This window comes from Corvus hawaiiensis, chromosome 6 (genome assembly GCF_020740725.1).
Source record: "Corvus hawaiiensis isolate bCorHaw1 chromosome 6, bCorHaw1.pri.cur, whole genome shotgun sequence".
NCBI lineage: Eukaryota > Metazoa > Chordata > Aves > Passeriformes > Corvidae > Corvus > Corvus hawaiiensis.
In genome coordinates, this window is record NC_063218.1 from 25,342,581 (window position 1) to 25,356,592 (window position 14,012).

The 14,012-nt window shown below is 50.6% G+C and overlaps 1 protein-coding gene across 1 annotated transcript; it reads left to right on the forward strand.

The window, feature by feature from the left end:
* The first annotated feature begins 1,053 nt into the window (after window positions 1-1,053).
* NKX2-1 (NK2 homeobox 1) lies at window positions 1,054-8,379 on the forward strand. Its single transcript, XM_048308396.1, has 3 exons — window positions 1,054-1,320; window positions 5,693-6,069; window positions 6,839-8,379. The coding sequence occupies exons 1-3, from the start codon at window positions 1,268-1,270 to the stop codon at window positions 7,507-7,509; spliced, it is 1,101 nt and encodes a 366-aa protein (XP_048164353.1). The 5' UTR covers window positions 1,054-1,267; the 3' UTR covers window positions 7,510-8,379.
* Window positions 8,380-14,012: the final 5,633 nt, after the last annotated feature.

The following is a 14,012-nucleotide window of genomic DNA, read 5'->3' on the forward strand; positions in this document are numbered from 1 at the left end:
CCGGAGGCACGGGGAGGGCTTCGAGACCAAACCAGGGGACAGTGAGCAACGAGCCCCCCGCACCGCCCGCCGCAGCCAGCCACGCTGAAACAGAAAAGGTCTGCGGTAAATCAAACTGCCGGGGACGACCCCCAGCCTGCCCCTTCACTCTGCACACACAGGCACGTCGGTGTCCGTCGCCTCGGCGTCCAACCCCACCCGGGAGCCGAGAGCCCCTTTTCCCGGCGCCGGCGCGGCCGCAGGCCTGGGCGAGGAAAGAGGAAGGGAGGGAGGCAAGGTGACCCACTTAAAAGCTGAGTTCCTTTTTGAAACACTTAAGAGACGACAGGGTTGAGGACTGTGAATGTATGCGTAAACATATACTCATGCATACCCACTGCCGGTGGTATGCACCCCCACGCTTGTAGGTGTGTGTGTAGGCATGTCTGGGAACACACACAAAAGCACATAACTCCTAAGATAACTAATGTAATATACTGATAGCTATACCTAAAAGAAGATAAATGGATAGATCCCGCCAGGATTCTGTTTGTAGGTATATACCGATAAAAAAGTATTTTTACATGAGTTTATATCTAAATAAAACGTGCTTATATTTTTAACTATCTCTACAGGCTAACTTCTCGCAAATTGTCTCAGCAAACAGCTTCAAGTAATCCTCTGCATAATCACCTCTGTCTTGGGTGTATCAAAAACGCTTCAGACAATAAGTCTTGTGTGTATGTACTGACAGTGTTGCGGCAGTGACAGTCTACTGACACTGAGAAAGCCAGATGTGGAAGGCATATATTAACTGCTCGTAATATCGGACGAGGCTTTCAGACAGTGGTTCGCACATCGGGGCGAGTGCTGCTGCTATCCACCCGAGACTACCGGGACACCCATGCCTAAAAACAGTCCTTTCCCGCTGATCCCCACGCCGGGCAGCCGCGGAGGGGCGCGGTGTGGCTGGTGGGCCGAGGCGTGCCCCGGGGCCCCGCCGCCCCCGCCCTGGCACGGTGGCCCTCCGCCCGCCGCCGCGGCCCCGGGAGCCCTGCCCTGACACCCCGTACCTGGCCCCACCCTGGCCCTCTTGGCCGGGAACGGCCCGGCGAAGGAAGGACGGGGAGTGTGTCGAGGACTAGGGCAGGAAGGCTCAGCCGTCCGCCAGGAACTGGGGAAGGAGGGAAAAGAGCTGAGCGGAGGCAGCGCTGCCCTCGCTCTCACAGAGCGACTGGGGCCGCCAGGGACTGGTGGCGAAGGGGCCCCGAGAACCCCCAGCTGCGAGATGCTCCACGCCCTGGGCAGCTGGAGGAGCAACTGTGCGTGCGCTGCGGAGGGGTGAGGAATTTTGCTTTAGCCTTTGGTGGTCTCGCTGGTTGCCTTAGATTCCCACGCCAGGAGAAGAGGTTTCGACCCGTGTATTGAGGGGTTTCTCCCACCCGAACGAGATAACCAGGGCAGAGGGGCTTTCCCACGGGGAGGAATCGTCCCCATGAACCACAGCAGGCGTTTCCCCCCACACACACCCAGAGCGCTCCGTGCCTAGGTAGCGCTCGCAGGGTGCGTCTCTAGGAGGACTCCTGCCTTCTTACACGCCCAAGCATGGGCTTTCCAGGCGGGGAGCGGCTCCCAGCGCCCTGTCCGCGGCCGGCAGAGACACAAGTCCACCCTACCCGATCACTACGGAAACCTCCGCTCCCGGCGTAGGTGTGCTAGGCACATCTTCCATTCTGGGGAGCATGGGGAAACAGAGGGTGTATTACACCGGCATGCATAAGCAATCAGATGAAGTTTCTATGAGCTCGCTCGGGGTAGGTCGAGAGGGGAAAGTTGAGGCAAGCTACCTCGGTGGTGCCACTTTTCCAGGTGGTCATTTACATGTTTCTATGGATGTGTTAGGCTTGCACTGATGACCAGGAGCGAAGAAAGAGCTCTGTCACAGATCTGCTCTTGCCACCTCTAACTCGGAGCTCTCTAGGAGCGTCTGGTCCCGCCGCAGAGCGCTGTTCCCGCGACAGGGCGGGCTGTACGGCTGCGAGCGGGGCAGCGGGCAGGGCCGCCTCCTCGGCGCTGGGAGCGGGGGCGGCAGGGCTGGGCAGGGGGTGCAGCCAGACGTGCACCCGTGAACTGACCCAGAGGGAGCACGGAGCACCCCATGGCTTTGTATCAAAAAGTTACACCTAGAAAGCATCTTTCTTGTTGAGAAAGAATTTGCGTGCGGTTTGCGTGGGACCCTTACCCTCTGCCCTCCGAGCCCTCCGAGCTCTGGCTGGCCGAACATATTTGATTCCCCTTGGGGAGGCATAGCAGCTCGTATAAAAAAGACATTGTTGTCTTTGGAGAGCCCTGTGCGCACTTTCAAAAGCTGATCCTTGAGTTCCCAGCCCCCGCAATCCAGTTGATGAGGAAACGCTCTGCGGTCTTGGTGGCACCGTTTCCATTGGGATTGGCACCATTTGATTGACAAAGTCTCCCATTCTTCCACCTCTCGAGTGTTATCAAAAGGATTGTGTGGGGTCAGAAGCTATTGAAGGGAAGTCCGTGTAGCCGCATTTCTGCAAACACGGGGTGAAAACCGTGCCTTTCTCATGAAAATGCTTCCATCAGGCAAAACGCATCTCATCTTCCTTGCTCTCCTCCTTTGCATTTCTTTTTCACTCGAGTGTTTTACTAAGCAGCATCACCAGGTAAACGAACATATCGCTAAATGCAGCCTAGGCAGGACCCTGTTGGGACGGCCACCCTCCCCGGACGCTGGGAGCAGCCATCTCTGGCAGACGAAAACTCCGGTGGAAGGTTTGAAAGAAAAGCGAGAGTGAAGGGACACGGCACCAGAGAAGAAGTTTTCTCACCCCTTGTCCACGGTGTGACTCGCCTCGTTACAGCGCATTTGGGGCAGGAAAGCAGGTGCAGAGACTGACCTGTTTCCTTTACATCGCGTCCATCTAGCCGGACTAAAAAGTAGCTAGACGTCGGTGTGCCTGTATGCGCGCCGGTGTACTCCTAAGTCGGCAGTCAGACCCGCACAAGAGAATTTTTCACCCGCTTCCCAGCGAAGGTGAACGAAGCGCTCTCTCATTAGCTTCCCAGTACCAAACCCCGCGCAGAGCCAAGGCCCGACTCGCTCGGGATAACCTAACCGAGCAATGTTTCGGAGGCTATTTAACCTGCGCTCATTCAAGTGAGACGATAAATAAGCTCCGCCAGGCGCAGCCGACGGCCAAAGGGGTCGTTCGGGCGGTGCTCCGGGGCCGGCGCGGGGCGGCGGGGCATCTCGGCCGCCTGCGTGTCCAGCGCCCCGCTCCCGCCGCCGGAGCTGCTGCTGGGGCCTAGCCAGCTGCCCCACCTCGCACTCTCTGGATGGGGACGGAGTCGCTGCTCCTGCCCCACAAATTGCAAGGTCACTTGCCGCCTTTCGTCTCTGGTTAAAGCCGACCAAGCCGTCATTGTGGTGGATCCTGTGGTATTTAATTTTTTTTCCCTTCCCTCCACCCCCTTCTTTATAGGGTTCATGAAACAGTCATGGGGATGGTGTGTCTGAGAAAATCGGGGGGAAAAAACCAACCACAAACCCCAAACAACCAAACCACTAAGGCAAGGTCGAGTGTCTCTCTCCGTAGGAATAAAACCAAAGACCTTACTGAAAAACACGCGCAGAAAGAGGAAAAACCGTGGCGGGGGGGGGGAGGGGGGAGCGGGGTAAATAAATGTTCCAGAGATCTGGAAAGACAAAATTGAAAGGTTTTGAATGTAAAGAGGGAAAAGAAGAGGCAAAAACCAAACGCCTTTCTAGCCCAAAGTCGCCCTTCCCTGCCTTTTGGTGACCTAGCAGACTCACAACCAGCCCACTTCGGGATATTCAGCCTTGAGGGAGCTAGCGCCGAAAGAAGCAGCTGAGATGATGTAAGAGAGCTGGAGGCCTGATTGAAGGAAAGTTCCCCCGATTATATTTGTGTGGAAAAGCTCACCTCTTGCAGAGCTCTAAAGTGTAATCAAGACTGAGGCTTACACTTGAAGGATGTTAACTCTCATACGGGAACCTACTTTCTCCTAAACGGTTTCTTGCCTAGTGAATGAGAGCCTCCCAATTGAAGCAAAATGATCCTTATGCACTAATATCAAGCACAGCCACAAAGCGACCGGCTATTTATGCTGCCACTTTAGACAAAGATATTTAGTTATTCCCGGGTAGCAAGTGCACTTTTGCATTTTTAAGCACGAACCAGCCGAGCACAAACATATTTACAAGTGCAATTACTAAATAGTTACTTGACACTTCAAAGTCCCTGGGTTAACTGTACCTTCGCTGTAATTTTCTTAATATTCAGGTAATCGCTGTATTAAATTGTGTTTGCCAGGGCAGTAGGCCGGGGTGTGAAACACTCAGGGGAGGTTTCTCTCCTCCGCCCGGATCACCCCGAAATATAAGCTTTGGAGACACTAGGCTCTGGAAGATTTCTTCAAAGACCCGAGTGACATTAGCTACTGGCTGCCTGTACGTGTGCGTGTGGCTGTGAATGGATCGCTTTTGTTTTCACACCGGATCCGAGAACAGATCCGAAAGTGCCAGAAATTGCAGTTTATTGGAAACTACAGGGAATTCATTGGCAAGGTCGTGTAGCAGATGACCTGAGAGGTCTTCTCCATCCAGCTCCCGTGCTGTATAAATAACCTTAGAAAGCAGCTTCAGCTTCAGAGGGACCACGAGAGACTGTGAAAGTCTCTGCCTTTGAGAATAACAAGCAACATTTTGCGCTAAACTATTTTTCATCGGTCTCTCGCCCCAGGCAATTAAATTACTGCTTGATTTTGCAAACTTGCGTCTTTCACCTCTCTCTGAGATATTGTAAAAAATATAAATCCCTATTTGAAAGGAATTTAACGGTTTAGGGAGAGAAACGATCCTTGCACTGAGTGTCTTAGGAGACATAGAGAGTGTTCCCGAGATGCGAAACCCCAAGCGCTTGTTCAGCCCCAGGCGACCGGGGCATCTGACAAGCCAGTGCGGGGAATGCGGGGCACGGGAAGCTGTGTCCCGGAGAGAATGGTCTGCCCTCCGGAGAGTTGTCCTCCCGGCGGCGGGGCTCCTTCCGGACCAAACTTAGTGGGGGAAGAGAGAGGTTCTGTCGTTTAGCTTACTGGCATTCCACCCCGTTTCCCCAGCTCTCACAAAGGCTGGGCTGACAGCCTTGCCACCCGGGAGCTGTTTTTAAATCCTTTTACCCAGTCAAATGGTGGTCTTTTTGCTTTGCCTTCCATTTGCCGTCCACGATATTGCCATCCCCGAGAAAAAAAAGAGTTGTGCTCACGGGGTCTTTCTTTCTTTTTTTCCTCTCTCTCCCGTCCTCTCTGTCTCTCCCTCTTTTTTTTTTTTTTTCCTAAAGACATAAAAAGATTCTGACAAGTAAAACTTAAAGGTGTTTACCTTGTCATCAGCATGTAAGCTAATTATCTTGGGCAAGATGTAGGCTTCTATTGTCTTGTTGCTTTAGTGCCTATGCCCCGCCTCTGGTGGCAGCCTAAAACCTGGCGTCTGGCTAAAACAAACGAAAGGCAGCCCTGAGCCTCCACTCAATCCAATTAAGGCGGACTTCGTCCACTCGGTTACGTGTACATCCAACAAGATCGGCGTTAAGGCAACACCAGAATATTTGGCAAAAAAAAAAAAAAAAAATTTGCCTCCCCTTCCTTTTTTTTTTTTTTTCCCCAGCCGCCGAATCATGTCGATGAGCCCAAAGCATACGACTCCTTTCTCAGTGTCTGACATCTTGAGTCCTTTGGAGGAAAGCTACAAGAAAGTGGGCATGGAGGGCAGTAACTTGGGGGCTCCCCTGTCAGCCTACAGACAGTCTCAGGTTTCTCAGCCGGCCATGCAGCAGCACCCCATGGGCCACAACGGAACAGTGACTGCCGCCTACCATATGACAGCGGCAGGGGTCCCCCAGCTCTCCCATGCTACGATGGGGGGCTATTGCAATGGGAACCTGGGCAACATGAGCGAGCTGCCGCCTTACCAGGACACCATGAGGAACAGCGCTTCGGCGACAGGATGGTACGGTACCAACCCGGATCCCCGCTTTTCCTCAAGTAAGTCAGCCCGGGGCTGGGCAGCCGGTGGGGGGTTACTGAGCTACTGCCCCGACACACCGCGGGCGGAAGGCACGGGGGGTCCGCGGCCGGGCAAAAGTCGGTCTAAATCCCAGACGCGCCCCCCAAACCCCAAATTCCTCCTCCTGCCCGAGGATCGTTCCCGGTCCTTCCACCCCGGCTGGTTGCCTGTCAGCCTCCCGCGGCTGTTTTTGCGGGGCAAGGGGGTTGGAAGCCCCGCGGTGGCGGGGACCGGGAGCCTGGCTCTCGCCGTCCAGCGGGGCGGGAGCGTCGCGGTCCGGGGGCCCAAAGGGAACCGGCGGTGCTCGCCCGCCTGCGCGCCGCCCGGCACCGGGCGGGCGACGGGGAAAGCTGGAGGCGCCGGGGCCGCGTCCCGGGAAGCGGCGGGGGAGCGGGAGAGTCCTCTTCGGCCGGCGCCGGCGGAGCCGCTGTCCGCGGCCGCTGCCGCCGCGGCTGTCACATCAGGTACTTGCTTGGCTGTCCCCCCCGGGCAGGACGAGGGGCGAGTGGTCGCCCTTATTCACCGGGGCTGGGCCGGGCGAGAAGGGGGCCACCGCTCGCCTCAGGGACGTGAGTCGTTGTTTAGAAGCGCGGGCGCCCCGAGGCCGCGGCCGGGGCTGGGCTGCCGGGGGGCTGCGGAGCTCCGCTGGGGGCAGGCGGCGGCGGGGGCTGCCGGAGCGCGGGGCCCTACTCGGGCCGGGCCGGGCCAAGCCGAGCCGCCTAAAACGTGCCGCCTTCTCCCTTGCAGTCTCCCGCTTCATGGCGCCGTCCTCGGGCATGAACATGGGAGGCATGGGCAGCCTCGGCTCCCTGGGAGACGTGAGCAAGAGCATGGCCCCGCTCCAGAGCACGCCGCGGAGGAAACGGAGGGTCCTTTTTTCGCAGGCCCAGGTTTACGAGCTGGAGAGACGTTTCAAGCAGCAAAAATACCTCTCCGCCCCGGAGAGGGAACATTTAGCCAGCATGATACATCTCACCCCGACTCAGGTCAAAATCTGGTTCCAGAACCACCGCTACAAGATGAAACGCCAGGCCAAAGACAAGGCTGCGCAGCAGCAGATGCAACAGGAGAACGGCTCCTGCCAGCAGCAGCAGTCTCCCAGAAGGGTGGCAGTGCCAGTGCTTGTGAAGGATGGCAAGCCCTGCCAAGCAGGCTCCAACACACCCACAGCAGCTATCCAGAGCCATCAGCAGCAGGCAGCTACAACGATCACAGTGGCTACCAATGGCAACAGCCTCGGACAGCATCAGAGCCACCAGACAAACAGTGCGGGGCAGTCTCCAGACATGGGACAGCACTCGGCCAGCCCTTCCTCTCTGCAGAGCCAAGTCTCCAGTTTGTCTCACCTGAACTCTTCTACTTCTGACTATGGCACTGCCATGTCTTGCTCCACCTTGCTATACGGTAGGACCTGGTAAAAGGATTAAACAAAGAAAAAGAAAAAAAAAAAAAAGCAAAAAGAAAAAAGACAAAAAAAAAGCAGATTTTCCCAGTTACACAAATCTCTGTCCTCTCCAAACTACTGTGTGCTTTTCTTCTTCTTTTTTTTTTTTTTTTTTTTTTTTTTTTTTTAATGTTCTTCTCCCTTTCCCTCGTTTTACTGAGTGGTCTCTGCGGACCCCTAAGAGAGAGAGAGACACTTTTTTGTTCCATTTTGTTGTTACTGTTGATGGGTTTGGGTCTTTATTCCCCCCCCCCCCCCCCCCAAGTTGTCCTGTGGGGTGTATAAAATTATTCTGACTAATAACCATGGAGCAGTCTGCAGAAAGGGGACCATCTTTAGGCATGGTCTGAAGACTTGGATATCAGATGTACACTTTGCCAGCGTCTAGGACTTGCATGTAAATACAGAGATTTTGGGGGATGGGGTGGTTTTCCCCCCAAAAAAAACGCATTCGCGTCACCCAGACACAAGAAGCAGCTTCCCCCTCCCCGGTCTCTCCCAGCCCACTGCCAGGGCCAGCGGATGGAGACGTGGAGTCATCAAAGGCTTGGCTTTTATTTTCCTCCTTACGTTTGATGTGAACCTGTAGCTGTATAATGCTGTCAAAAGTTGGACTAAACCCATAGTTTTTAGTAGCCTGTATATTTTGTTGTAAAAAGAAAAGGAAAAAAATACAATCAACCAAACCAACCCCCACCTTTTTTATGGACTCTGATCGCCCCGTCGTAAATCCTCTGGCAGTTTGTTATTTGCGCACGCCGCCTTTTCCTGTTGTAACTTATGTAGATATTTGGCTTAAATATAGTCCTCAGAAGCTTCTAATAAATTATACACATTACGAATATTCTTTTGTATTTCCCCCTTTGGTTCCCCCCCCCCCCCCCCCGACGCTCCTTTCCTTGCATCTCTCCTTTTTTTTCCCTTTTTTTTCCGCCTTTTTTTTTCTTCTTGGTGGAAAAACAACCCGGGATGTTGCCAGACCCCGGAAGGCCCCTGCCCCTCTCAGGGCCCGGACCCTGTTCCCAGAGGGGAGCTGCGCCAGAGGGTTAACGGGATACAGGATCAGTCCTCAGTGTGCAAACAGGACAAGCAAACGCGCGGGATTCACGAACTCGAGTGAAGGAATCGAGTCCAAATTCATTAGCCCGATTATTTTTTGGGGGGTAGGGGTGGGGCGGGGGGCACCTCAGCGACTTCTTGCTGGAGAAAGCAAAGTATTCCGGAACTAGAAATTCAAATGCCAAAGGCACGGAGGAGAAAGAAGGTAAAAGTCTAACGCCATTAGAAAAAAAATAAAATAACGAAGAACCTGCTGTCAGTATAGAACGTGAGTCTAATTTAAAGTGTCCAGTTTTAATACCTTGTAAAAAAAAAAAAAAAAAGATAATTTCTACCAGGTTTTCCTATGTACTTGTATTTTAAGGGAAGTACAGTCACCTTATTTATAATCAAAATAAAAAGATAGTTTATTGTGTACAACGTGTAGTTTGAATTAACTTTCTTTATCAGGCTGTGTTTAATCTTCTACACGTACCCAATCCCAGCAAGCACACGCCCGCACACGACCACGCAGGTTCCCCTGCACAGCCCACCCCGTTACTCAGGCGGGTCAGCCGCAGGCTGCGTCTTGGTGGAACACAGACGGGCTTCGGTTGGTTTGGGTGCTGTTTTTTTGTGTCGCTTTGTTTTCCTAAGAGGGTTTTGTTTGTTGCGGGTTATTTTGTGTAGCCATTTGGGAAGTTTGTAAAGAAGGAGATGAGGAGAAAGTGCGAGCGCGCACGTGGGTGGGTGTGCATAGGTGCGCGCCGGACTGAGACACAGAGGGGCGTTTGGTAGGAAGGTAAATACTATCGGTAACGCAAGGCGGTTAGATGCTAACTTTTCTGTAAATATATAGAGCATATGAAGCTAAACAGCTCGTATCTGACGAGTCCGAAATCCCTGTAATTCTCTCTCTTTCAGATCCCAAACATCCCTTTTGCGAGTGTAACAAAATAAGAAGTATCCCCATTCTAAAGACCTCATAGCGTGTTTTCCTTTGCATCTGCTTCTCGGTTTCGGTTTTTTCCCAAATCGATGGAAAGTGGATCTCAGTCATTGAAACACCTCTGAATTACAGAGGTGTTATGAAATACTCATATTTTTGAAGTGAAAGAAAACAGGTTGACTGGGATGGAAACAACCCAACCTCCAATTTAAGTAGCAGCTTTCAAAAGCTCCAGTTCTTTATTTATACAAGATAGCCGGTGTTAGTCGGACACCAAGTGCTAGTCTGGATGGAGAAAAAGGGAAGTACACGGAAGAAAAAAAAAAAGTATCGGATTCTTTCTGACCCCCTCCCCCTTATTTCTAACTGGAGGACATCACGTGTGTCAACAGGAATTTCGAGACCTTTCATTCTTATGTTATGTCCTGCTTTATACAGAGACATTCTTAACTAACCCAAAGATTATTCAATTTTTTTTTGTTGTTCTTCTTCTACGCAAAATATTCCTTTCAGATCTATAGCATCATGTTAAGCATGGCGGGGGGATGGGTGGGAGGGCGGCAGATTGTCTGGAACTTAGTGCTATTATTTCTGCTAACAGAAAAAAGTGTTGGGGATGCCTGGTCCGTGCTGCAGAGCTGCCAGCCTCCGCGGAGGAAGCGAGAGCAGGGTTAACTTTAAGTATTTTTTTAAAATTAGGGTTAGTTTCCTCCCGGAGTTTGTACGCAAGACCGAGGGGAAAGTGCTCCGGTTAAGTCGACATTTCCCCTTCATATGTAATTAATGTGGGCTCTTTCAAACCCAGGAACGTTCAAAAGTGAGTAGCACGGAAAGGCATTAATCTAGACGAGAAATATTATAGCCCCCGCCCCCGAATATTGGAGTTAGCATGTCTCATAGAGATCCAGCCAGTGACTTTTCATTATAGACTTCGGGGGAAATAAATTAATTTTATTGTGTCTCGACAACCTCATAAACACATATTTGGTGGTGGGTGTAATTACTGTAATGGATTATTATGTACACTGACTTATCTTTCTTAAACTAGATTTAGTTTCGATTAAATAAACTCGTTTCCACTTTGTCTGATGTCGGCTTAGTTTAAAGTCTGTTTACTTGTTCCACAGAAAGGTGAATTCATCTCTTTATTAAGCACTAGAGACCGAGCAAACACAGTTCAAACTGTATTTACATATCAATCAGGAGAAATGCAAACAAACTGCTCTTTAACAAATTTTATAGAGTTTTTTATGACATTGTGATACTGCCTTTTATCATATTTTTTTTTGTAAACTAGTTATGCCTTGATTAGGATGAAGATATTTGGAGGGAGGGGTGTAAATACAGTTTAGCCTCTAGTCTCCCTTGAGAACACTCATGAGAACTTAGTTATTGTATAGATTTTTAAAATTAAAATATGTTCCTCCGTCTAAACTCCTGCTTCTTCCAATATGCTGATTTCCAGTCTTCCGGTAATCAATGCAGAACTTGGATAATGGGATGGCAAAGGGGAGGGGCAGCATGATTCAAATCTGAAATGATGGAAGAGATGCACGTTTCCCAATATAACTGCTTTATCCACGCTAGACCGTGGGCACCCCGTATTTTGAGAGATGAAAGGATCTAGTGAAGAATGGCTATCCGTTCCCACTCCCCCACTGCCTGGCACTGCTTGTAAGTGCAGGAGAACCGCGGAGGGCATTTTTTTCTGCTGTAAATAGGAGTTCATGCTTAAGTGCCATGAAGTGTGCGCGCAGTGGCACAGCAGGCTGTGGGAAAAAAAAGAAAAAAAGAAAAAAAGAGAGAAAAAACAGAACCCCAAACGAAACACAAACCCAAAACAAAACAAAACAAAGCAAAAAAAATTCCCAAACCCTAACAAAACCGCATCACTAGTACGGCCACAACAGCAACAATAGCAAAAGCCTTTTTCATCTGTGCTGCTTCATATCAAAACGGTCTGTGGGTTATTGGCTTTTTTGTTTGTTTCACAGCAGTCTGTTAGCAAAAGGGATGCTCGGGAGGAAGGGCTCAGGGGAGCCGGGGGCGGCAGGGCTTGCCCCGGGCTCTGCTGTGGCCCCGGTAGCAGCGGACGGGCGCGGTGCGGTGTCACGGTACCTACAGGGAGGCGAGGGATAAGGAGCTGATCGGAAAGTACATTGCCTGCATCTCGGTTTAAAAGGCAGTGCAGAGCCTTAAGACGGTGTTCAAAGTGCGGATCCCAAACAATGTAATCTGAGACAGCCTTGAGATGACACGAAGAGAAGTTGCCACGGCTGGGAGGGGAGGGAAAAAAAGTATTTTAGGAGTTTTGTAGCGCAGCGCAGGTAAAGGGGCCTCGACGGGAAGGCAGCCCCCGTTCAACTTTTCGTGACCGCTCCCTTTAGCCTTTACGAAGGAGATCTAGAGTTAAAGACTGAGTGAGTTCTGAAGAATTTAAGTCCTTTCATGGCCGTGTCGGGAGCAAAGCTGAGATTTTTTTTTCTTCTGTCTGACCCGCTGTTCCTCTCATGATTCCCATCGGGGGGATAAACCCCTCAAAACTCTAAGTTAATGATAATACTGTTTATATGTATCAAATGTGTGCAGACATCTGACCCAGTGCGGCTGTTCCTATGAGGTAGAGAGACGACTGTCCCTGGCAAAATGGTGAATAATATGAAATTACTTTTTTCCCCCCCTCTCTTTTCTGCCTGCAAGCACTTTAGGGAGCAGGTAAGGTCAAAGTTTTCTATATCCTATGTCTTTCTCTCAAAGGCTTCTGGTCAGCTTTATAAATAAGATGGTGTATAAAATGTGTTGATGTAGGAAGAAACTGAAATTCGTTTTGAAGCTTAAAACAACTTACTACACAGAAAAATTCTTGGGAAACCTACAGATGAAAATGTAAAATATGACATTTAATCTTCGATGTAAAGGTTTTTGTTAGAGGGAGGGCGAAGAGGGAAATCCGTTTTTTTTTTTTTTTTTTTTTTACTGTGACATAGATATTGTGAAGGAAAAACATTTACAAATGACTGAATGCATTACCTCCGAAAGACAGTGTAAATCTACTATCCTGAGCTGGCATATAGAAACGGAAAAAGGTTGAAAACGTATATTCGAAAAATATTTACCAAGATACTTAAGTCTGTTTCTACTGGCTAGCTCCATATCTCGTGCTAACAACTATATCTGAATGAGATGACAACTGTTTTCTCAAAAATATTTCTTTTCACTAAACACAGCAGGAGTTTCGGGGTAATTTTAAATTACTTTGTAGGTTGCTCTTCTTTAGCAAGTGAATTTACATGGCAGGTTTTAGTGAACGTACACGACTTATTGAATTGATTTAATGAGAACTCCCCATATCATTCTGAGCAGCGCTTCATCAATACAGGGGCTGCTTAAAGTGTACAGGAAAAGAATAAAGCGCATGTACACGAGGTGGGTTGGTTTGGGGGTTTTCTTGGGGGGGAAGGGGTTTTGTTTGTTTGAGTTTGTGATTGGATTTGTGTTTGGGTTTTTTTTGTTTTTTAAATAAAAGAATAGTTGCATTGCTTAGAAAACTAAACAAAGTATGAGATCGTCACTTCCATTTGTACTGGTGGATTTCACCGGGGTTCTTCTCGATCAAGCGTATTTGGGCAAGTAATAACGTCCTAGAAGGCGACAAACTTACAGACACCTGGGATCTTAAGGGGAGCAGACTTTTTTGTTTCATATCAAAGGTGTTGCTGAAGTGGCTGAATAATTTCAGCGTGTTACTGACCTAATAATGTGACTCTAGGACACCATTTTCTTTCGAAGTTCCTCTCACTGCATTTGTTAGTTAAACTTTTTGTTTTCGGTGCTGCTGTTTCTCAGAGAAGCTCTTAAAATATCATCTTTAACTTCAGCACCTTCTTGGTCTCTGCTTTTGCTCTTAAACTAGGCGTTAAACTAGCTCTCGTCCTCTGCACCTCTATCTGCTTTAGCTCACTTCTGAGAGAAAAAAACATACTGGATGACCGATGCGGAGGGCTTAGTCTACACATATGCGTCTATATACGCATTGTATCTATAGATGTGTGCGTCTGATGGTGCTTCTAGGGGCTGATGTGCACGGCAGTAACTGCGGAGTCTGGGGAGCAGAGGCGGGCGGGAAAACTCTTACTTTGAAGAAGCACTGCCCGCCGGCCTGTGTCTCCCCTCTGCTCTTAACTTCACAGCGCGGAAACCCTCCCGCAACTTTCCGCCTTGGCCCACGGGGGCTGCCCCGCCGGTGGGAACGGAGCCGCAGCGCCTGAGCGGGGCCGGCTCCCCCCAAGCCCTGAGTGGAGCCCAGCGGGGCGCCCGCCGCGCGTCCCCTCTGCCCGCGCCGCCTGCCAGAAATACCCAGCACGGTCACAGTTGCCGCCGGTGCTCAGGTCTCGGTTCCCCGTCGAGGAGAACGGGGCCGATCCTGCCCTTTGCCAGCGGGCTCTGCACCCCGGCCGCGGGGTCCCTTGCGTGCCGAGGGCAGGCTCTCA

Coding starts and splice junctions, on each gene's coding strand:
- NKX2-1 (XM_048308396.1), top strand. CDS start 1,268: ATGCTCCACGCCCTGGGCAGCTGGAGGAGCAACTGTGCGTGCGCTGCG. Junction 1,321..5,692: donor TGTGCGTGCGCTGCGGAGGG/GTGAGGAATTTT, acceptor TTTTTTCCCCAG/CCGCCGAATCATGTCGATGA. Junction 6,070..6,838: donor GGATCCCCGCTTTTCCTCAA/GTAAGTCAGCCC, acceptor TCTCCCTTGCAG/TCTCCCGCTTCATGGCGCCG.